The 23,704-nt window shown below is 50.1% G+C and overlaps 1 protein-coding gene across 1 annotated transcript in view; it reads right to left on the bottom strand.

Moving 5' to 3' along the window:
- Positions 1-23,704, bottom strand: part of CCDC180 (coiled-coil domain containing 180) — a 46,670-nt gene that overhangs the window by 22,653 nt on the left and 313 nt on the right. The window contains exons 2-19 of the mRNA XM_014543197.1: positions 23,071-23,162; positions 21,124-21,314; positions 19,955-20,043; positions 18,625-18,728; positions 17,438-17,566; positions 17,223-17,333; positions 17,005-17,100; positions 14,962-15,125; positions 13,532-13,660; positions 11,253-11,332; positions 10,785-10,873; positions 8,544-8,666; positions 7,054-7,227; positions 6,119-6,234; positions 4,923-5,049; positions 3,732-3,771; positions 3,147-3,604; positions 1,659-1,885 (exon numbers count right to left, since the gene is read on the bottom strand). Of these exons, the coding sequence (XP_014398683.1) occupies positions 1,659-1,885; positions 3,147-3,604; positions 3,732-3,771; positions 4,923-5,049; positions 6,119-6,234; positions 7,054-7,227; positions 8,544-8,666; positions 10,785-10,873; positions 11,253-11,332; positions 13,532-13,660; positions 14,962-15,125; positions 17,005-17,100; positions 17,223-17,333; positions 17,438-17,566; positions 18,625-18,728; positions 19,955-20,043; positions 21,124-21,314; positions 23,071-23,139 (2,516 nt within the window). The 5' untranslated portion in view covers positions 23,140-23,162. The remainder of the gene's footprint in view (positions 1-1,658; positions 1,886-3,146; positions 3,605-3,731; positions 3,772-4,922; positions 5,050-6,118; positions 6,235-7,053; positions 7,228-8,543; positions 8,667-10,784; positions 10,874-11,252; positions 11,333-13,531; positions 13,661-14,961; positions 15,126-17,004; positions 17,101-17,222; positions 17,334-17,437; positions 17,567-18,624; positions 18,729-19,954; positions 20,044-21,123; positions 21,315-23,070; positions 23,163-23,704) is intronic.

Raw genomic sequence — 23,704 nt, 5'->3', positions numbered from 1 at the left:
CTCTTAGTTATATATCTAACAGGAATATATATATATATGTACATATACATATGTTCACCAAAAGATGTGTGCATATAAGAATGTTCAGAGTGGCATTGTTGGCATATCCCCAAATGGGAAACAACCCAATGTGCATCAGTAGTAGAATAGATCAATAAAATGTGTCATATTTTTAATAATTGAATACTATATAGAAATAAAAAATGAGCTATAGCCACATTAAAAAATATATATGAATCTTACAAACATAATGAAGGACGCCTGATATAAAACAGTACATTCCGTATGATTCCACTTAAAGTTGAAACACAAGCAAAACTAATTCAGAAGTTAGAATATTTGTTATCCTTGGGGAAGAGAGCATAGTGACTTGGGACAGGTACATGAGGGGGACTCCTGGAGAGTTGGTAACATTCCACTTCTGTGAGTACTGGTTACCTGAGGTATTCCCTTTGAATAATTCACTGAGCTATATACACTCATGATTTCAGTACTTTTTGACATGTATGCTATCCTGCAACATGCAAATCTAACAATTTAAACACAGAACTATTTTTCTGGTTAGTTCCAAGGCCAGATGGCATAGTATTTGGTTCAAGACTCCGGAATTACAGGGCCTAAATTCATATCATGGATCTAACCACTTCCTATCTCAGAGATCTTCTTCAAGTTACTAACTCTCTGAGCTTCAGTTTCTTCATCTGTAAAATGGACTAATTACTGAACTCCTCTTATAGTTATTGAAAGTATTAGGTCCTCTCAATAAATATTAGCTCTTGTGGTGGTCCTTGTTCTATGGGCTCTGAAGAGGACAGACATAGCCCTGTGATAGAGGAAGGAGAGGATGAGGTACAAGTCAGGAGACGTTTCCAAGGTCAGCAGATGCCGAGATAAAGGAGAAAAGAATACAAAGGCCTGACTTTACTCCTTCTATTCCCTGCCCATGTGTAAACATGGGAGGTAGACTAGCAAGTGATCTATAGCTGTTTAGTCCTAGCCATGGTGCTGTAGAGCCAGAAGGACAATGGAAATGTTCTCCTAAAGCCAAATACAAATATCCATGTTTGACCCAAATTCAAACATGAAGGCCCAGAAACTTGGGAGTTAGGGGTGGTAAATTCTTAGTGGTAAAACTATGGGTCATTTCCATATTCTTCATCATACTTTTTTCAATTTTCTATATTAGTTGTGTCACATAATCAGAGCCAAATACCATACTGATATACTCACTCACTCCTATAGTCTTTATCTACAAAAAATTTTTCTAAGTAAGAAACCCTAAGGTTACCGCATAATCAGAGCCAAATACCATACTGATATACTCACTCCTATAGTCTTTATCTACAAAAAATTTTTTTAAGTAAGAAACCCTAAGGTTACCAATGAGCCATGATCTAGATCCCAGAAATATCTTGCAGAGAAAAACACTAGGTCTTAGGTACAAGGCCCAAGACAGCAAGGCATCCTGGGACAGATGGAGGGGTCACAGAAGATATCTGTAACTGCAACTAATCCCGGGCATTTGTGTTTCTCATCTATACTCTCAGGTCCACATTTCCTCTTCCTTGGTGAAATTAGTCCATTTTTTTGTTAAAATGTTTCAACTTGTTAATAAAACTCATGACAAGAGAATGAGAATAAAAGGGTTTCCTACTCACTGTTTCTTAACTTCTGCAACTAGCCTGGATGGAATGAGTACTTGTTCTAGGAGCTTGGCATTGGAAGTGTCGTTGAGAATGTCAGAAAGGTTGGAATGGGACCCCTCGATGTCCTCCTCTTCTTGTTCCAGAGGCATGAAGACAAAATAAGTGTTCCCACTGGAGACTGTGAAGGACTCCATGTCCTCAGAGGATACGGTCCCCAGGCTCTCTTCCTCGGCTTGGGACTAAGCAGAAAACAAGAATTTAGACTTGACATCATCAAGCAGACTTGGGGATGCAAACACAGGTTCCTGGACATCTGAGGTTATAAACCTATGACCTGAATCTTGCCTGTAGGTTTTTTTGTTTTGTTTTGTTTTGTTTGTTTTTGTGGGGTGTTTTTTGTTGTTGCCCACATAATGCTTTTAAAGTCGGGAAATTACACATATAGTCTAGATTCTGGAATTCTCTTAAAAATCAGAAAACCTGGCAATTCTGAGCCCACCTCCCACATGACATTGTTGGCTGGGGCTGAGTAATGACTGCACAGTTGCCATAGACTGAATGGTGGATGTTCTTCCAAAATTTATAACACCATCGTGTTGGTATTTGGAGGTGGGCCTTTAGAAGGTGATTCAGTCATGAAGGCAGAGCACTTGTGAATGGGATTAGTGTCCTTTTTAAAATAGACCCCAGAGAACTCCACTGCCCTTCCACAGTGAGAAGATGGCCATCTATGAACCAGGAAGTGACCCTCACCAGACACCCAATCTCCTGGTGCCTTGATCTTCGACTCCCAGCTTCTAGGACTGTGAGAAAAAAATTTTCTGTTGTTTATATGCCACCCAGTCTGTTACAGCAGCCTAAATGGACAAGACAATGCTCTTTACCGCTTGTCACCATTTTACACTTGGTCTCCAGCTCTGTGACATGCCTATGGGCATTTGAGTTTGAGATCCCTGCTCAGAAAGAAGTCTCACGTGCCAGTTCTTCCACAGCAACACAGGTAAAGTATCTTTTTGCAATTTCACGATGATGAAATTCAAGTTACTGTTCTGTGAGTTTGAACGTGTCAGGCAAAATTTAATGATATGAGAATTACTTCCCTGTACTTGAAGGAGAACTCTGTCTGCCAACTTGGAGATGGGTCTTTGTTTTACTCAACCAGAGAATGAGAAGAGAGGAAGAACAGAGAGGGTAAGTTGATCTATACAGCAAAGAGGAGCCAGGAAAGAGAGAGGACCTGGAAGACCAAGGAGAGCCATATGACCTCAGAGTAGGTTGTCGGATGGGATGTGAGGAGAGGAAGGTGGATTTTAAAAAAATTTCTATGAGATAATAATTAGGTCCCTACTGGCAAACATAAAAGGTGTGCATACCTTTGTAATTCTTTATACACACCCCAAGGGAGACCGTGTCACTGGGGGTTCAAGCTTGTATTAATGACACACAGAGGGAACATAATACACTTTCCCCATGCAAAGCACAAACCCATTCTTGACCTACCTCAACCATAAGTAAACTCTCAGGTTCTTCCTCTTCCACCTCCTCTTTCTCTTCGTCCTCCTCTTCTTTCTTCTCCTTCTCCTCTCTAGTCTCTTCCTCTGCCTCTTCCTCCTCTTTCTTCTCTTCCTTCTCCTTTTCTTGAACCATCACATTTTCCTGACTCGGGGATGGTTTTAAGGAGCTGTCTCTTTCAACCTGCATTTTTTCTAATTCCTGAATAGAGTCCTCTCTCGGCCCATCTGTCCCTTCACTCAGTACAGATTTTTCCATCTGGCTCACGACCTCTTCAGTTACGGAGTGTTCAGTGTCTCCATATTTTCCTTCTTCCATCTCTTCTGCGGACCAAGGGAAACTTTCCCCTCCACTTGTGCTTTCCTCGCTCTTGCTCGTTTCCATGCTAGCACTCTGCTTCCCCCTCAGTTTTCTCATTCTCTCCAGGTAATCCTTCTCACATGCTTCTGTTGAGGACCAACCCAAAGCACAAAGAAAGACAGGTTACCCATGTAGCCTGAACTGAGTGTCCCCAACCCAAAATATACACGAGTGGAGCCAGGGAGAATCAGACTTGACTTGTGAAGGGTTTACCTGGTTCCCTGAGTTTGAGAGTCACTTCCCCGTCCAAGTTCTACAAGGAGAAAACAGGGACACTGAGCAGCCTGCCCTCCTCCTAAGTGCCACTTCTAAGGGCACCTCCTTTCTTTTAAGTAAAAGGAACTGCCCCTTCCCCCAATACCCAATTCAGGCATTTCACTGGGTCAGCAGGGTATTCCCAATTCAGGGAATCAGTTTTACTTAATCCCAAACATACTAGCAATCCCTTTCATCATACAGTAGGCATTAATAGAATAAAGTCTCATTCTGACATTTTTTGTTATTGTTGTTAATCCTCACCCAAGGATATTTTTTCCATTGATTTTTAGAGAGAGTGGAAGGGAAGGAGAGGGGAAAAGAGAGAGAGAGAGAGAGAGAGAGAGAGAGAGAGAGAGAGAGAGAGAAACATTGATGTAAAAAAGACACATCAATCGGTTGCCTCCCACACTCGCCCCAACCAGGGGCGGGTATTGAACCTGCAACCTTTCGGTGCTTGGGCCGATGCTCTAACCACAGAACACACCAGTGAACTAAAAGAATTGTCAAATTAGCCTTTTTGGAGTTCGCAGGTCTGGATTCGAATTCCAGCTCTTTACAAATTGGGTCACCTTGGGCAAGCCCCTTAAGCCCTGTGGGGCTCAGTACGTGAGGAAGGTGAGGTGGGAGGTCAGGCTCGGTGGGTGGGGTGCTTGTCACTGGCCGTGGACTGGAAGTACGGGTGGGTTTGGATGAGTGGAGACAGGCAGATGCCAGCAGAGGAGGAGGAGGAGGAGAAGGAGCAGGGGCAGATGCAGGCAGAGCGAGGAGTTAGCTGAAGCAGGGACAGTCACGGCAGAACCAGATGCGGGCCTCTGCGGTCACCTAGGAGCTGTGGGCTGAGGGCCTTGTGAGCAGAGTGGGGAGGGCAGAGCTGTACTTTAGGAGGGCCGTGTGGCAGTGGTGGGTTAGATGAATGAACTCAAAGAATTGTCAAATTAGGCTTTTATTATAACTCCATCCTTCAACCTCTTCTAATCTGAGAAAGTGGTGCTCTCTCTTAGAAATGCTTTTGACTCCTTGATGTCCTGACATAGAATCTAATTCCACGTGGGTTAGGAAAGGTGTTCAGAGTTGAAGCAAATCAGAACTAGAAGTCATCCTCTGCTTCTCGGTGAATGACTGGGCTTTTTGCATCCCCCTCCGTACCTGCTCAAAGATTTCACGAACATGGAAGTATTTGCTGAGGTTGGAGCTGTAGGAGTTGAGTTCGTTCAGAATGATCGCTGAGTACTCCATCACTTCTCTCGTCAAGATGACATGAAATTGTTCATACCTGGGAGGTAGGTGGGTGATACCTTCATCTAAGAAGGGCTCTGCTGAATGTGGGAGACCCCAGCCAACAGCGAAAGCCCTGACCCCACGGAGGTGGGCTAGAATTTGGCATTTAGCTCTGCACAGAGCTGCTGTATAGGTTTCCTTTTACAATGATAGTCCTTGGCTTGCTTTGCTATTTTTTCTGATCATACGAGGGACACATACTTGCTGTAGAACATTTAGAAAACACACACAATAGCGTTGTAACATGGGTTCCCACTTCCTGCCCAACTGCCCTAACCCTGTACTTGAATGTCATCTACATGCTCCCATCAAACCCTCTGATGCCACAAGACCCAGGCTTTTATGTTTCCCAGGTAAGGAGACCGAGGCTCAGGGGTGACTTATTTGCCTCAAGATATACATCGAAGTCCTGCAGACATTCAGCAGTACTATTCCTTTTCTGTAAATGGTCCTCACAGAATTAGTTGTACAAAGGCACAAAGATACAAGATGGTTCACAGAGAACTGTTTTTAACATTGAAAAACTGGAACCAATCTTCAAAAGCGAATCAATTGGGGGGTGGTTAAATCATTATAAAGCAACTATATGAATGGATTCTATATGGTAATTTAAAACAAAAATATATTTGTAGTTATAACCTTTACTTACAAGACACTATATCTCCACATATACACATGCCCATAAAAACAAGGAGTTGAGCAGGAATAAGGGGAACTTTTCTACATGCTTGTATTGGTTAACTTCCTTTTTGTCTTTAACAAAGAGCAAGTATGTTTAAAATTTAAAGGAAGGAGAGAGCCCCGTGCTCTTGACCTTTAAGGAACAGAGCCTTGAAACCTCCCTCCATGAGCTTTTCAGATCAATGTCCTCCCTGGAAGTTTCTGTGTTGACTGAGAACGAAGCTGCAAAAGGCCACAACATTCTCCAGAGCTGGAGGCAGCAGCTGAACCTTGAGTTTGTTGGGCACACGCTGGGCTCCACAGCAGGCAGCCTCTGACCCTGAAAATGGATGCCGCCCCCCCCCCCTCCCCCCGCTCCATCTCCTGGGGTCTGGCCTGCCTACCTGCCTTTCATACTCTTCAGATAGTCTTTGGCCTTTTCCAGGTGAAACTTCAGTGATCCCTCGGTGCTTAGCTGTCTCAGTTGGTCCAACAGCTGGTCGAGGTAGGCCTCCTGGGCCTGGCAGTCCCCCCAAAAACAGGAGGAAGCAGATGGAAGTTACCAGAGCTTGCAGAGTGGAAGTGACATGCAGAGATCCTGCCACTGGAACTGAGGTCCAGGTGCCCAGGGCAGGCCCAGGACTCTCCTTTTTTACAAAAAGGGCACTGCTCTAGGCCTCGGGCTCTTCTCTGTGCCTGGCATGTCCTTCTCTGTCCACTTTACATCCCTGGGGACCCAGCTCCGGTGGGACTTCTCAGGGACCTGTCCCTTACACCCACCCAGCCTCGCCCATCACACCTTCCTGTAGCCCCTGCTCCTCACTCTCATACTTGAAATCATGCTGAGAAGACCCCATCCACTTCCACCTGTGTGAAGGCAGGTGGGGCAGGAGCCAGCTCCCTGCCAGAAGTAGATGCTCCACACCAGCGGTCGCCAATTGGTGGTCCGTGGACCACTGGTGGTCTGTGAGGTCCGAAAGGTTGGCGACCACTGCTCCACACCCTCAGTCTGTCTGTCTGTCATGCACACTCTCTTACAGACACATCTGAATCCAGGGACCCATTGCACAGCCCAGACCGGACTCAGGTGATCCCATGACCAAGGTGAGCCTCAATTTCCCACTGGCTCAAGTTTTACAGCTAGCTTGAGGTTTTACATTTGACATAAATTTTTGTGTATGGTGTGAAGTATGAGTCAAAGTTGTATGTTTTTTCTTTTTTGCATTTGAATGCTGGCTAAGTTCACAGGCCACCAGGCAGAACCATCAGGCAGCAGACAATCTGGGCACAGCCCCTCCCACCTCCCCCCTGGGAGTTCCCCTGGGAGCTGGAGCCATACCTGGCACTGCAGGCTGTGCTTCCGGCGCTGCTGCTCCATCCGCTTATCAAGCTGCAGCTCCTGCACAGACAGCATGTCCTGATGTGCCTCCCACTGCTGCACGGCCTCCCGGAAATAGCTGAAGAGGTCCAAGCTCTGCCACTGTGCCCGCTTCGCTAGGGCCTCAAAGGATTTCTGCAGTTGCAGAACCCAGAGAAGGGGCCCTGAGTGCCAACTGCCCCCAGGTGAGGAGGAGGGCCCCACTCACGGGCTCCCTCTCCAAACAGTGGAGGACTCATGTCTCCAAGGACTGACCATTACCGCCCCTCAAGGTCATCTTCTGGGGCTCACCTTGGCTCATGGCCCTCCCTCCTCTGGGACAGCACTTCTAGTCTGCCCAAGGTCATTCCCTTGGTCTGGCTGACCCTGAAGCCCCATGTCTAGAACCACCCCATGGCCACTGAAGTCACTGACAGGAAGAAGATGGAGTTTGGGGTTTGGAAACTAGCCTGAGCATCCGGGTGGCTGCACCCATCTTGGCCTGGGCATCTTTCCCTCCGTGAAACTCTAACTCTCAGAATCAGAGCCAACACCACACTCTGCTATGAAATCCTCAACTCTACTCCACCCCCTTTTGTTAATCCTCACCCAAGGTTATGTTTTCCATTGCTTTTCAGAGAGAGTGGGAGAGGAGAAGAGAAAGTGAGGGAGGCGGGGAGGGGAGAGAGAGAGAGAGACATCGATGTGAAAGAGACACACCAATTGGTTGCTTTCTGCATGAGCCCAGACCAGGGGCAGGGAGAGAACCCAAAACCCAGGTATGTGCCCTTGACCTTTAGGTGTGCAGGCCAATGCTCTAATCACTAAACAACATTGGCCAGGGCCTCACCTCTCCCCCTTTTAAAAAATCTATGAGCTTTATGCTCTCATCAGTGTTAGGGGTCAGCAAACTCGGCCTGTGGGCTAAATGTGGCCTCCACCCTTTTCTGTTTGGCCCTGGGAGCTAAGCACAGAGTTTATATTTTTTAATGGCTGGGAAAAATAAAAAGAAGATATTTAATGATGTGACTATTACATGTAATTTTAATTTCAGAGTCCAAAAAGAAAATTGCGTTGAAACACAGCCACATCCATTCGTTTCTACATCGCCTTGGGCTGCTTTTGTGTGACAACAGTAGAGTGAGAATTTGTTACAGAGCCCTGACAGCCCGCGGAGCCTGAAATATTTACTATCTGGTCCCTCACAGAAAGTGTTTGTTGGCCTCATTCCAGATTCTAAGCACCATGGGGCAGGGTTTACTGCTCCTGTGGCCCTTCAGCACCCGGACTGAGCAGGGGCTCGAGGAGCACTCGAGGGTTTCCGGGGAGCCTGGCTGAGAGCCTGGACTGCTCTGAAGGGGGGCATGATGAGGGAGACGGACTCAGGCCCCTGGAATCCCGTTCTTCTCACGGCCCAGCACCCCGGGTGACCCCGCCCTGCTCCCCAGCGGCAGGGGTCCCCAGCCACGCACTTCCAAGGACTCCAGCTCCTCCTCCACCTTGGTCTGGAGCACGCCCACCATCTGCAGGAAGGCCGGGCTCACCATGCTCTCTGCCTCCTCCTCGGTGAAGGCTTCCCAGTCCAGCAGCTGCTTCTGGAGGGACAAGGCAGAGCCTGGCCGGGCTGGTGGGGGCTCTGCCCCGGGGCCGGGGCCTGGCCCCTGAGATCCGCCTCCCCCTAATCCCTGAGACCCTCAGGGAAACCCTCACAAAGTTTATATTTAGTTTGTAGTTGAGAAGTCCATCTCCACTGCTGGCCTGTGCTTTTGCTCCCCTTCCATCCTTGGGCCTCCGAAGGCAGGTTTGTCCCTGCCCCCACCCTCCCTTGCCCCCCAGCTCTCTGGTTCTCAGCAGCCCACCGTCGTGTGGACAGAACCATAGTAACTACAAACTCCAGTTTTTCACAGGCCAGCAGTGGAGATGGCCTGTCTTTGTGATTTGCCCACTGTGTCCAGGTGCTGTGTGCTGCCCTCTCCTTGTCTTACTGCATCCCCCGGATGTGTTCTCATTGGCCCTATTTTTTAAAACAAACATGTTTTTATTGATATCAGAGAGGAAGGGAGAGGGAGAGAGAGAGAAACATCAATGGTGAGAGAGAACCATTGATCGGCTGCCTCCTGCATGCCCCTTCCTGGGGCTCGAGCCCACAACCCGGGCATGTACCCTTGACCAGAATTGAACCCGGGACCCTTCAGTCCATAGGCCGATTCTCTATCCACTGAGCCAAACCAGCTAGGGCTCCCATTTTGACAGATGAGGAAACCAAGGCTCAGAGAAGCCGGAGGCAAACAGCTGGCACATGGTGGGGCCAGAATCGGAACTCAGCATTGCTCTACTGCAGACCCCACAGGCACAACCCGCCATCCTGCGTGGCTTCCGCATGGCTGCAAGTCAGACAGGGCTCCCATTTCCTGTAAATGACTTACGCCAACTAGAAAGTGGGCTCTCTCTATCAACAAAGCTTTGGTTTATGCATAAAATCTAAAATACACTAACCTCCCCAAATTAAAAATTTGTCTGCCGTTCAATGTTTCCAGTGCTGCTGAAGAGGAATGCCAAGTGTCCTCTGTCAAGCTTAATGCACTCTTAGGATATGGGACTTCAGCACTCACCCCCTGCGCCGGGCAAGGGACAGTGACAATGGGCACAGGTGTCAGCTCTCAGGGCCAAGGTCGATGGAGCTCTGGGGGAAGTCCTGGGCGGCAGAGGGGAGGGGAGGGGAGAGCCGGGGCAGGGGCTCTCAGAGGACACAGGCTTTACTTCTGAGGTGTGACTGGGAAGCACCTGGCTGTCCCTAAGGCCACAGAGCAAATGGGCAGAGCCCTGTGGGCTTGGGCAGCCCCTAGGCCTTTCACACATTGGTCTCCTCATCTCCATATGGGACTGGCGACGCCCACTCTGCAAAACCGTGTGGGATTCAATGACAGGGTATGCCAGTGGGTGGCACAGGCCACAGAAAGAGCAGCACTCGGACCATGCGTCACTCTGTGAAGCGCTCTGCTCACCTCAGTGTCCTGGTGGCTGAGCAAAAGCTGGGCAGACATGTGAGGTGTGGAGCAGCAGGAGCTTGGGGGGGGGGCGCGGGCGGGCAGCAGGTGGGGCCCTCAGAGCCTGGGGACTCCTCCTGCCACATACGGCAGGCTAGACCCTCTTCACAATGATTGGCTTTTTTGGTTTTTTTGTGAGTTTTTGTTTTTGTTTTTTGTTTTTAATTTAAACAGTTTTACTGAGGAGAAATATTTTGACAAAATATTTCCTTGCGCCCCAGAAAGCCAGGCACTGTCATTGAAGGGGTTTGTGGGTGAACTCGCTGGCTCACCATCTGACAGAGGTGGGCGCGGTGAAGAGCACTGGAAATACCCCCATATGCCCTCCGCGGGATAAATGATGTCAAGTGCTGTGACATGGAGTGTCAAGGGTGAGGTCTGAGGTGCTCAGGGAGCATATCACTTTGCCTGTGAGATCTGGGAAGGCTTCCTGGAGGTGATCATTCATGTTGGGCTACACCCTGAGGGACAGGTGGGAAAAACTGGGGAGCTCAGGGTCCAGACAGAGGGAAGAGCTTCAGAATACCCATAGCCAGTGAAGGCCTGGGGCCTGCGAGAAAGGAAAGCAGGGGGCCCAGCGGGGAGAGAGAGGCAGGGCGGGCCAGGGAGGGGACAGCAGGCCGAGCCGGCGAGCCTCTCCTCGGGCCCACAGGGAGGGACACCCACCTTGCACTTCTGCACGTGCTCCAGGCACTCCTGCCAGGTGTCCTCATACTGTATGCGGAGCTGCATCATGCAGTCCGTGTGGTAGGAGTCTCCACAGGCAGAAACAAAACATGTCAGCTGCTCTTCCAGAAGGAAGAGGGGCGATAGAAAGAGGAGTTCCCCCTTTTCTAAGGGCAGCGTCTTCTCCCCAGAAAAATGCCTGAACCAGGACTACAGAGCTCACCCAAATTACCCTGGCTCTCCTGGCTCTGCCAGGCCAGGGCTTGGTGGTCCCATATGAGCCCTCAGAACGTATGCTTCCCTTCACACCCATCCCATCTCCCCCAGGAGGGCCTTGCCCCCCGCTCCTGAGTTTGTAAGGAACTCTCAGATATATGACTGACTGACTGACAGCGGAAGTTGCTACGAAGCTACTACTTGAGCAGCGTTCTGGAGAGACCCGAGGGAAATCCCGCAAACCCCACTCACCAAGGCTGTTATTGATGGAGTCCAGAGAAGAATACCATTCATCCAGCTGAGCTTTGCTGTAGTTGGGGGGCAGAAGGTCGCTGGGAAGGAAGACAGGACAAGTAAGCCAGGCTTGAACGGAACCCCCACTTACGGAAATGGGCGGATCTGCAGCGAGCCTGCTCCGGAGCACTGTCTGTGACTTGTCGGGGTTTCCTGCTGCCACGTACATACCTCATGAAAAAGTAACTCATATGAACGAGCCTGTTACTCAGAAAAGAAAACCGAATTTTCCTAATGGGAAAAAAACACACAGTTTACCTCACTTGAGCAAGGAAACCACCTTTGGGAACCTAATCTGAGATAACAATACAAAATACATACAAAGTTATGCATTAAGACAGTCGCTTAACATTACTGTTTACAAACACACAAAAATCACAACCTTCATATCCAACAATAGGGAATTGTCCAAATAGAGCACAATGAATTCTCTTGTGAAGTCATTTAAAAAGTGTGCAGCTAGCTGGTTTGGCTCAGTGGATAGAGCGTTGGCCTGCAGACTAAGGGTCCCAGGTTCGATTCTGATCAAGGGACAGAAAAAGGACATTAGTGGAAAAATGGGTAAATCCAAAGAAGGCTGATGTTTAGTTACTGGGAATGCATCAAAGTTTAGCTTCTCAGTTTTGACAAATGTCCAGTGGTAAAAAGATGATGACATGAGGGAAACTGGGTGAGGGATAGACAGGAATGCTGTGGACTATCTTTGTAACTTTCCCGTAAATCTAACATTACTCCAAAATACAGATGTGTCAGCCTGCGGACTGAAGGGTCCTGGCTTTGATTCCAGTTAAGGGCACATGCCCGAATTGCGGTTCGATCCCCAGTAGGGGGCGTGCAGGAGGCATCCTGATTGATATCTCTCTTGCACTCTCCCTTCCTCTCTCTCTAAAATCATTAAAAACATTTAAAAAACATTTTTAAATTATATGCACATATGCTTATTGGCTCTAAGAACATTCATGGGGATTCTCCCTGGACTTTGGATAACTCCCTCTTGGGCCCCTGGGAATCTTAGCACCACTCTCCCCACCTCACTGCCCACAAGCCAGCAGAGGGCCCGGCCAGCCCGACCAGAGTACAGGGGCTGGGGGAGGTGCAGACAGAGCAGGTTTCGTGGGGGCCTGGCACTGAGTTTTGCCCAGTTTAACAAACAGGGGCTCAGAGTCAGAAATAAGTGGAGTTATAGAAAACAACAAAAGCATTTTCTTTATATTGAGATGTTTATCCACCTTGTTAATTTTACACCCACGTGAAAATGAGGCCGCATGTGGAGCGGGAGGTACCAGCCAGGGGGAGGCTGGATGGGGCTCTAATTGTCATTTATATCCCAGGAGAACTTGGGCAAGGTGGTGAGGAGGCCCGAGTCCCAGGGTTACCAGGATGGGAGGGACCAAGGAAGACATTGTCTCCAGCCTGCGGGACCACACAGGCTCCATCCTGCTGCTGGGAGTGGATGCCACAGGCTCCCGGGGCAGTGGGCTTCCAGGGTCTAGAACAGTGACGGCGAACCTATGACACGCGTGTCAGAGGTGACATGTGAACTCATTGTTTTGGTTGATTTTTCTTTGTTAAATGGCATTTAAATATATAAAATAAATATCAAAAATATAAATCTTTGTTTTACTATGGTCGCAAATATAAAAAATTTCTTTATGTGACACGGCACCAGAGTTAAGTTAGGGTTTTTCAAAATGCTGACATGCCGAGCTCAAAAGGTTCGCCATCACTGGACTAGAACATTCAGTGTACCTCCCCCTAAACAGCTTATTATGGGATTAGCGCTAGGTGTACCCGGGGCTGAGAAAGGTGCCCACAGCCTCTAACAGGTCCCCTGTCCTATAGCAACAGTCTCCTCACTGACCTCCCAGCCTCCAGCCACAGACCTCTCCAAACTGCAAAGCGGATGGAGCCAGTCTGCTCCCCACTGCTCTCAGGATAAAGTCCAACCCCTTAACCTGACCCTCTCTCCCCTCACTGTCTCCCCACCTCCCCGCTGGCCATTGACTCCCTCCAATCTCTTTGGTACAGTCCTATTCAACTTCTTTCTGCAGCAAACATATCATGTTCACTGTTGCCACTGGGGCTAGAACAATGTAGAATGTGGGCCCAGGCCAGGAGACCAGGAGATGATGGCCTAGTCTGGAGGATGCCTCAGGAGAAAGGTCTGTGCTGGGGACTGGGCCTGCCTCCCCTGTGGGTGCCCAGGGACACACACACACACACACACACACACACACCCGCTGTACCAGATGGTGCAGAGGTGCCTCAGCCGCTTTCCCTGCAGGGCTTTCTGTTTCTTCAGCATGTTCTCCAGCTCCTTCTTCACGGCCGGAGGGTCCTGGATCCTCTCACTGGCCATGAACTCACTGGGTATCCAGACACATTGGCACCATGGAGAAAAGACGGGGGGCAAGGTGGTTGGGAGAGAAGGGATGAGACCCACGGTAAGAACATTCAGAACTCCAGCACCCTTACTCCACTCCCAGCCCCTTCCTCCCCACCTTGGGCCTCTGGGACGCTGGGGAAAGGAGGTGGAGGGGCGGAGGGGGCAGAGGGGAGATTAGAACCAAGGCCCTGTCGGTGAGACTCTGGTGCTAAGAGCATGAGACCAGCAGGCTCAGACCTGGGTGAGGAACCTGACTGCTGCCTGCCAGCTCTGTGACCTGGGGCGAGTCACTGCCCTCCACGCGGAACCTCAGGTTCCTCTTCGGGGACGGAGCTGATGATGACCAGGACCCAGCAAGATATTGCAAGCAACGCCCTCAGCACCGTGCCTGACTCACGGGAAATGCCCAGTAAGTGTCAGCCCCTGCCATCACTGTTGATGACTACTGACATTTGTTAACCTCCCAGGTCCAGAGCTGACCCTTTTCAGGCAGCATCTTGCTGAGCATCACTGGCCTGTCACCAGCCCACCGTGCCCGCTCTGCACAAGGAGAGAGAGGCTCCGAGTGGTCAAGGGTGAGATCAAGGTCACAGGGAACATGCAGGTGGAGCCGCTTTCCTCCATCCTCCATGTCAGACTCTGGTGCTCCCATCGGGAAGCGCGATGTACACCTGCAGACCCACAGTACACACGGACAGACACTGGTGTCCTCAGACATCTTGGCTCGAGGCATCCCTTCCTTAACAAAAGATCGTTTGTTGGCCCAAAGGTCCAGGGCCCTTGTGTCGGTATGAACAAAAGTGCCACCTGGCAGAGGAAGCGTGGAGACGGGCCTTCACTTCACCTCCCCTCCCCTGGGTGAAGTTTGCCATCGGAGTGGGACATATCGAAGCCGCCCTTTTCACCCCAGTAACGCAAGGCCACGTGGAAGAGTAAAGAGTGGAAACTGGGCAGATAACCAGACGAACGCTGCCAAACAGCTTGTACTGCTCTCGGAAAACACGTGTGAGGAAAATAAGACGCAAATCTACACACGCAGCGTGGGCCTCAAAACGCCTGCGAGAAAACACCACAACCCCAGCTGCGCTTCTCACTGCAGCGAGGGGTGCGTGGTGATTTTCAAGTTCCTCTTTATGCTTTTATCTACGTTAACTTTTAAAACAATAGCACACATTACATTCGCCACCAGAAAACTGCAGCATTTTAAAGCAACGGCAAAAAGGAAGGGAGGATGCCACCCGCCCCCCGCCCCCCGCCTGTGCCGGCCAGCCAGCCGCTGACCTCAGGCTCTGCAGCAGGACATCCTTCTTGATGGCCTTCCAGCCGTCAACCAGGCTCTGCCAGCGGCGGCGGCTCTCGAGCTCCTGCTTCAGCGTGGCCTCCATCAGATTGACAAACAGCTGCGCGATGGCCCTCCGGTTGCCCAGCAGGGCCTGGTTTATGACCTGTGGGCACAGGCAGGCAGGCTCTAGGTGGGTTGGGGGGCTCTTGAAGGCTCAGTTGGACAGGGTGATGGGAGGCTGGAGAGGGACCAGGTGAGGTGTGGGCTGAGGGGCGGGAGGGGAGCGGTGCGGCCGTGGCCAAGCGGTGGGTGGCGGTGTCTGAGGAGTCCTGAGGGGACACTGGGCACTCAGGAGACTGCCCCGGGCTCCATAGCCATGGCAGCGACCAGTCTTTCCTGAAGGCTTAACCATGAGCCGAGAGTGAGCTTCAACACAGCTCCAAAGCCACCTCCGACTGCTGGTTAAAGACACCGATGTTGGTTCGTGGGAGTTGAGCACTCCCGCGGGCTCTCGGTGTTTAACTGTTTTCTGTTTTGTTTTTTAATAAATTTGTTCCAAAAGCAGAGCGCCCGTGCCATCAGGGACCAGCTACATATGGCCACGCTGAGAACCGGGATCCAGTCACCAAAGGGGGCCGGAGCGGGAACACCCGGAGGCAGTCCTCCCGGTGTTCTCTCCTGGGCACGCTGGGCAGGCAGTGGGGAAGTTCCTCATTGTGTGGCACTGTTCTGCCATCTACGTCCCTGCCCCCTTCATGGAGAGCAGCCTCTCCCACTCCCCCAGGGGCGACAGCATCCAAAAGTGCCTCCACACATTTCCTGGATCCCTCCAGGCACTGCCCTGGGCTGGGGGTGAGGACCTGCCAAGCGCAGTGAGCAGAACTTCCTGCAACGCTTGTCACTGGAGCCTGAGGCTCGATGCAGCTGCGCTTCCTGGCATTGGTAAGTATCTCCCGAACCTCCCAGTCTGCGGCCGTAACGTGAAGATGCGTACAGCACAGGGAATTCTCGAAATCCAATGAGATAAATGCACACAGGACAAGTGGCATGTGCCAGTGTTATAATGAGTCAAATAAACCTGAGGAAGGCAGACTGTGAAACAAAACCAGGACATGGCTAACTCTGATCCCCTGATGGAGCACACGGATACAAGTTAGGAACTCTTGCCTGTCTCAGAGTGAGAGCTGCCTTTGCTGAGCCCCTCTGCTGTCATCCTCCCAAGTGCTGGGGGGTAAGTATGACTGTCCCCATTTTATGGACAGGGAGCTCCAGGGACAGGAGCTGAGTTACTTCACGCCTGCGCAGTGAAGAGGGACGTCTGTGCTCGCTCCCTGCCCATGCTTTGCTCGAGACCCCAGGCCCAGACCTGGGCTGAGCCCATCAGCGATTCTGAACGCTGCGCTCCCTGCGCCATTATCTGGCTGCCCAGCTCTCGGCCAGGACCTGGGAACCCCTGCAGGCAAAACGCGCCTCTGAGGAGCCAAGAGCAGCGCCCTTTTGTGCAGCAGAGGAGCCAGACTTCACTGGCTTGGGAGACATTAAAAAACAACCTTGAATTTCTTGTATTTTTCATCCCAAAGAAAGCAGCCGGGGAAGGCTGGGGTGGGGGACAGGAAAGCAGTGGGAACAAAGCCAGGGGGCAGGCCTGGTTCAGCAGGAGGAGAGACAAGAGCCACCAGGAAAACGAGACTAACAGAGCAGGCGGGCGTCACTCATGAGGGCACAAGCCACCCTGCGACTGTGCCAGCTGCAAGATGACGCCCCAGAGTGCAGCCCCCGTTGCGCTGCACGTGGCAGCTGAGACATGGCCCGTAGGCGCCTGTAAAGTCGTCAGTGCTCCAAACGATGACGCTGTGTTCGGCAGACGGAGATTATGATGGCAGGAAAGCATGAAACGCACTTTAGAGAGATTCCCATTGAAAATATTTAACTAAGAGTCTGGTTCTGAACCTAAGTGGTCACAGAGTTACTTGGAAGTGCTACCTGTGAGAAGTCCGTCATTTCTGAGGCTCCTGGCTCTGGGGCACATGCAAACCACTCACCTTGGCTTCGTTATTTATCAGCCTGTACACATCGGGCTGCATGAGGTAGGAGGTTTTCTCTATGATCAGCACGTATTTCTTCAACACGCTTTTTAGCTAGAAACGACAAGGCGCCATAGTTAGTGACGCTCGCTCGTCCTGGAGAACTGAAAGGAAACAGGGGATGCCTCCTACAAGTGGAAATCACCAAGAGCCCACCCACTGGCGGGCCGACTCACTCTGTCTGCCCGGGAGAACTCGAGCGAGTTCAGTGTCTCATCCAGCTCCTTAATCCCCTGCTTCTGGAGCAGGAACCTCTGGGCCACCTGATCCCACAGCTCCATCAGGGTCTGTGCCGAGAAGTTTGGGTGAGGCTGGGAGGACGGAGGGCAGGGCGGGAAGGAGAAGGAGGAAGGCTGGGGATGGGGCCGGCCAGCCCACCAGGGGCCCCTACTTGGATGTCGTAGTCTACCAGGTTTGTGTCATTTTCCACTACTTTGAAGAGACAGTTGATGTTTTCATCACACTCAGCCAGCTTTTTTAAAAGAAGTGCTCCTGGCTCCAAGATGAGCGGTTCCATTTCCTAAAACAGGCCAGGAGAGCGATGGCTACAGCATCGATAGCCTCGGGCCAGGGGGAAGCCCCCCAATCTGTAATGAGGAAGAATCGGCCGAGGTCCTGTTTCAAAAATAATACTAATTCTTACCCAAACCTAAGGGGTGATGATTCACTAATTAGCTCACAGCTAGAGCACAGGGGCAGCCACCACTCGGGGCACAGAGCTTGTCCTCAGACTCACTTGGTCCTCACCACAGCCTGGGAAGTAGGTGCTGACATTTGACCCGGCCCATGGCTGGGACTCAACAAATATTCATTAAAAAAGGCCTTAAAATTAAAAAAAAAAAATTTTTTTTTAAAAAGGCCATAAGCCCTGGCCGGTCTGGCTCAGTGGTTAGAGTGTCGGCCCACACACCAAAGAGTTGCAGGTTGGATTCCCGGTCAAGGGCACATACCTGGGTTGCATGTTTTATCCCTGGCTCTGCTTGTGGTGGGTTCAGGAGGCAACCAATTGACATGTCTCTCTCACATGAATCTCTCTCTCTCTCTCCTGCCCCCCCTTCCACTATCTCTAAAAAGCAATAAGAAAAAAATGTCCTCAAGTGAGGATTAACAACAACAAACAAAAAAAAAGAGAGAGAAAGGGAAAGTGGCCCATAAAGAACTCCGGGTTTCCTTCAGGTGGGACTAAGCCTCAGTTACGTTGTGTGACCAAAGCCACCAAGCTCATGTCCCGTTGGGGCACATTGGCAACGTGATGAGCTGGGCCCCGTGAATAGGATTAAGCGGGGAGATCAAAGGATGTAAGGCTGGGCTTTGGCACTAGACCTGGAGTCCAGTTTCCACTTGGCCCCTTAAAGGCCAAGTTAGACAAGACTTCCTGGGCTCACCTGTCAAATGGGAGTCATGACAGAACCTGACGCAGGTGACAACATGCACTCAGACGTGTCTACTATGGTTCTGTCCACATGACGGTGGGCCGCTGAGAACCGGGGAGCTGGGGGGCAAGGGAGGGTGGGGGCAGGGACAAACCTGCCTTCGGAGGCCCAAGGATGGAAGGGGAGCAAAAGCACAGGTTCTCACCATCCCAATCTGGGCGATCTCCTCCTTAAAACTCATCAGAGTGTTCTCGTAGTTCTTCTTCTTGTAGTCCCCTTGAAAGGTGACGGTGCTGACCCTCTCAGGAACTGGGGGAGAAGAACAGAGGTGGTGAGGCTGTCCTCGGAGCTCCCAGGCAAGGGGAAGGCACCCAGGAAAAAGCAGCAAGGCACAAAGTACCCTGGCTCAGGAGATGCATCCCCAAACCAGGCCAGCAGTGCCAGAGGCTTGAGGGAAAAGAGGGAAGATGAGGTGATCTGTAAGTGCTATAGAAAATGAAGCCTCACATATGCAGTTAAATGCTGGCAAAAAGTTCCAAAAGGTATGTACAGAATGGGGCCCATTATGTCTTTTAAAAATTAGTTTTATAGAAGGAAATACATACAAAAATAAGAATAACAACACTTACATGTGCCAGCTGTTGTTCTACCTCAATTACTTATTGGTCTTATTTTACAAGCGAGGGCACTCAGGCTTGGGGTTAAAGAACAAAGGCCGTCAGTGGCTGAACAGGGATTTGGACACGGGCCCTCTGCTCTAGGGTCTGCCATCTCACACTGCTCTGCTGTCCCCTGAACCTATGTGGAAGCTGAACACCACATGTTTCATGGGGGTGGGCACTCTTGGGAGGAGAAGGGGTGCTATTGTAGAGGCGGAGTTTTTACTTACCTCCTTTCTCCGTTTTTCCATAGTGAGCATGTCTTACATTTTTAATCATAAGGAAAAAGACCCTTCGGCCCCGGCTGGTTTGTCTCAGTGAATAGAGCATCGGCCTGCAGACTGAAGGGTCCCAAATTCGATTCTGGTCAAGGGCACATGCCTGGGTCGCAGGCTTGATCCCCAGTGGGGGACATGCAAGAGGCAGCCAATCAATGATTCTCTCTCATCATTGATGTTTCTATCTCTCTTTCTTCTCCCTTCCTCTCTGAGATCAATAAAGATGTATTTAAAAAAAAGAAAAGAAAAGAAAGAGACCCTTCATATTGAGATAAAGTCAACTAAGAATGTGGTATGAAGGAAGAAAATGTGGATTGAGAAATTCTCTTGTGAAATCACAGTAAAGCGAGCATCATCCTTTACCAACTGGTTTTCATTAGTAATAGTGATAGTGCCGGAAGTCCCTTCCTCCACCGCCAGTTCCCTCACTGGGAGAAGGTTCAGGGGAGACGGCTCAGGGGAGAAGGCTCAGGGGAGAAGCCTCAGTGGGAGCTCCACACAGTGAGAGCTTCAGGTGCTTCTGCGTTAAGCTCCTAGGAGGTCCCCAGGGGCTCTCTGGGGCCTAGGCCAGGCCTGCCCTTGCTGATTGGAGGCTCACCGATGGTGTCCGTGAGGCCCCGGACTTCTCGGGCAGCGATGGTGCTCTCACTCTCTTGAGCTTTTTTTTTCTCGGTTATTTTCTTTTCCCTGAGGAAAAAAAACAGAAAAGAACAATAAAACCCCAATATCCGCACCCTCAGGGCAGCTCTGGAGGAGGACTGACTTCCTGTCCCAGAGTCCCAGCCCTGAAAGGGTTTATGGCTTTCGAGGAACTGGAAGAGCCAAAGGGAAGCCCAGCTTCTGCTACATTCTTCCAAGTGCCCTGAAGGAAGATGCAACCCTGGCTTTCCTTTCCTTTTTCCCCACTTAAGGAGTCCGAGCTCACGGAGCTGAAATCGTCTGCTCAAGTTTAGCTTCTGAACTTGGAAGTTCAGAAGGAACCCCTGATCTTTCTGCTCCAAACCCACCAGCTCCCATCTCAGGAAATGGCACCTCAGCTGTCCATCCAGGAGCTCAGGCCAGAGACCCAGGACTCCTCAAATCCAATCCAGCACCTGGTCCATGGGTTCTGCCTCTAAAATATACCTGACATGACCTACTCTCCCTCTTAAGGTCCCACCAAGCTTAAACGGACTGCTGTGGCCTCCTGCCTGCCTCTTCTTGCAGCTCCCTAGATTCTGCACGTGGCACCAGGAAGGCCTTAATAATGAAAATCAGCTGCTCACTTCAGTAATGTCCAAAATACCGACTGTGGCGTGAAAGCCTCTCCCAGCCTCATCTTCCTCTCCCCAGGCCACTGACTTCTTCAGCCTCCGGCAGTGGACCGAGCCCATCCGGCCTCAGAGCCTTGCCCATGCTTCCCTTCCCTCATCCTCTGGGCTCAGCTGAGGCCTCTCCTCAGAGAGCTTTCTGGACTTCCGTCCCACTACCATCCTCTGTGTCAGAATCCTCCCACCTTTGGGGAGACCATCTTATTTATTTACTGTAGAGGCCTCAAATTCCAGGAGGGTGGGAGCCCCATGCCTAATGCCTGGCCCTCGGCACTTAATCAATAATTTGAGATGGGGGGAGAAAAGGAGAAGCAAAAAGTCCTAAAAAGCAGGTGTTATTACCTCCCTGGTACTTCCTTCCTACCTAGCACTCATCTTGTGTGAGCTCTTTTTGAGTTTCTGAAGGCTCTGATGCACCCCCAGTGTGTGGGCATGTGGCCTGGATGGCAGGACCTACCGGTAGAAAACAGGGTTTTCCGTGACCCAGTCATTGGGTAGGCTGTGCATCCACTTGTGCTGCCGAGGGGACAACATCTCCCCTTCAGGAATATCCACCTTCTTCACCAAGGGCTTGCTGCTGTTCTTCAGGGCCATGGAACTCTCCCCCTCTCGCTTCCTGGAGGTCACCAGGGAGTGGACCAGCTGCACCTGAATCCAAAGAAGAGCCAGTTGGGGGAGGGGTCAGAGCACAGCCTTCCCAGCACCCTCAGGCTGACTGTGCAGGCCCAGGAGATCCAGTGGGAACCTGCCAGTAGGAAGGGGCTTTGCAGGAAGGCCTCCAACCCCAGCAAGGCCTCCAACCCCAGGTAGGGCACACCACATACAGAAGGGTTCTCCACTCCCTATAACAGCCATTCAGCCATTTCCAGGAAGACATCTTTTAAGAAATTTTAATGAAGACCAAGACCAGCATTTTTATAATCACAAGGAATTAAAAAAATGGAACTGTCCAATAATAGGGGATTGGTTGAGAGGATATTATAGGTCCCTTCAATGAAATGTTAGGCATTTATTGAAAATGAGACTTAGGATTTTTTGTGACATCTGATATGACATAGTATATGATATGATATGCTATAAAACATATCAATTAAAAGATAAATTAAGCCTGGCCGGCGTGGCTTAGTGGTTGAGCATCCACCTATGAACCAGGAGGTCACGGTTTGATTCCTGGTCAGGGCACATACCTGGGTTGCAGGCTCAATCCCCAGTGTGGGGTGTGCAGGAGGCAGCCAATCAATGATTCTCATCATTGATGTTTCAATCTCTCCCTCTCCCTTCCTCTCTGAAATCAATAAATTATATATTTTTAAAAAGATAAATTATAACCTACTGATACAGTATGATCTCAACATTTTAAATGCATAGAAAAATGACCAAACATTCTGGTGGGACAGGAGTCTCTGAAACGTACAGAACATATGCCAAACATTAAAAATGTTGTACCGCTTCCAGGGAGTAGGATCATGTGAGTAAGGATCATTTGTTTCTTTGGTCTTTTTGTTCTTTCATAATTTCCAAGCCTTCTATCAAGAACGTTTTTTAGGGTTCAAAGTAGGAATGCAAATCCCTTTTAAAGAAGCAGCACAGAACTTGAAAGGAAGTGTTCAAGTCTGCGTTTTCTTTTAAGATTTGTTTTGTCTGTGCAGTGTTTTATAGATGACAAGGCAATTACAACACCTATGTTACTTTAATACATTACAGGGCCTAGATCAACTAGGCAGCCACTAAACGTCGCAAAGTATATGAATACCTACTGACATGGGAAAGGTCTGTGAAATACTGTTAACAGGGAAAAGCAGGTTTCAAAACACTAGTATAGAATCAAACCCAGTTTTTATTATTTATTGATTTTGAAATTAAATATAATTTTATTGATTTCAGAGAGGGAGGGAGAGGAAGAGAGAGACAGAAATATCAGTGGTGAGAGAGAATCATTGATTGGCTGCCTCCTGCACACCCCGCACTGGGGACTGAGTCCCCAACCCAGGCATGTGCCCTGACCGGGAATCGAACTGTGACCTCCAGGTTCATAGGTCGAAGCTCAACCACTGAGACATGCCTGCCCGGCTCAAACACAGTTTTTAAACAGAAAAATTAGAAATGTTTTTATTCATAGGAAAAAGGACATCCAATGGTTAATTCTGGCTATTACTGAGTAATTTAAAGGTTTTAATTTAAATTTTCTAATTTTCAAGAATAGACACTTTCATTTTATATTCTTATACTTTAAGAACTAATAAGAATTATTTTTTAAATTGAAGCCATTTTCCAAGCCTTTATTTCATTAGATTACCAGGCAAGGAAGACTTCAGAGGGAGGGAAGCTTTGGAGGGAAGAAGAGGAAAGTTTGGGGAACAAAGTTTCAGGAGCAGGAAGAGGGGAGACAACAGGACAGGCCTACCTCAGCCTCGAAGATCTGCTGGTAGACTTTCCCGCCGGGAACCTGGGTCGCCTTCCCCACCGAGGACATCTTGGCCGCGGGCTGGACCGTCCCTGCAGGAAAGCAGACATCCGAGAATCACGGTGGGGTGGGCTCTCGGTCAGACCTGAGGCTGAGAGGGAGCCTCCACCCTCCCAAGGACAAGCTCTCTCCAGAGGACGTGGCCCCGCACGTGGGGCGGGACCCCACCGATGGGCCCCTCTCCGGCCTCAGCGTTTCTCAACAAAAAGAAGGGAGGGGCGAAGAAGCAAAAGGACAAACCTCAGGCGACAGCTGAACTCACAGAGAAGCCTGGCTCCCCAGTCGCAGGACTCAAACCCCAGAGGGACTTTGGGGTGAAGAATAATAAATTTTAGTTGTTGGATGCTCCACTCTCCCAAGCTCTTTTGGGGAAAGTCAACGTGTCCAAGGTGTCAGATGGGATTTCAACCCGACCTTGAACTCCCAACCTGGCGCTGAACACGGTCTCCCCGAACGCCCCCTCCTCCCCCGCGCCACCCCGACCCCGCAGTGCACACAGGGAGGGGAAGTTGAGATGGAGCAGCCTGACGCTAGGCTCCCACAGGTGCTGAGAAGATCAGCAGGCTCCGCTCAA

The sequence above is a fragment of the Myotis brandtii genome, unplaced genomic scaffold (assembly GCF_000412655.1).
Source record: "Myotis brandtii unplaced genomic scaffold, ASM41265v1 scaffold320, whole genome shotgun sequence".
NCBI lineage: Eukaryota > Metazoa > Chordata > Mammalia > Chiroptera > Vespertilionidae > Myotis > Myotis brandtii.
The sequence above is the reverse complement of the archived record's forward strand: the minus strand, read 5'-3'. Positions and strand labels throughout refer to the sequence as shown.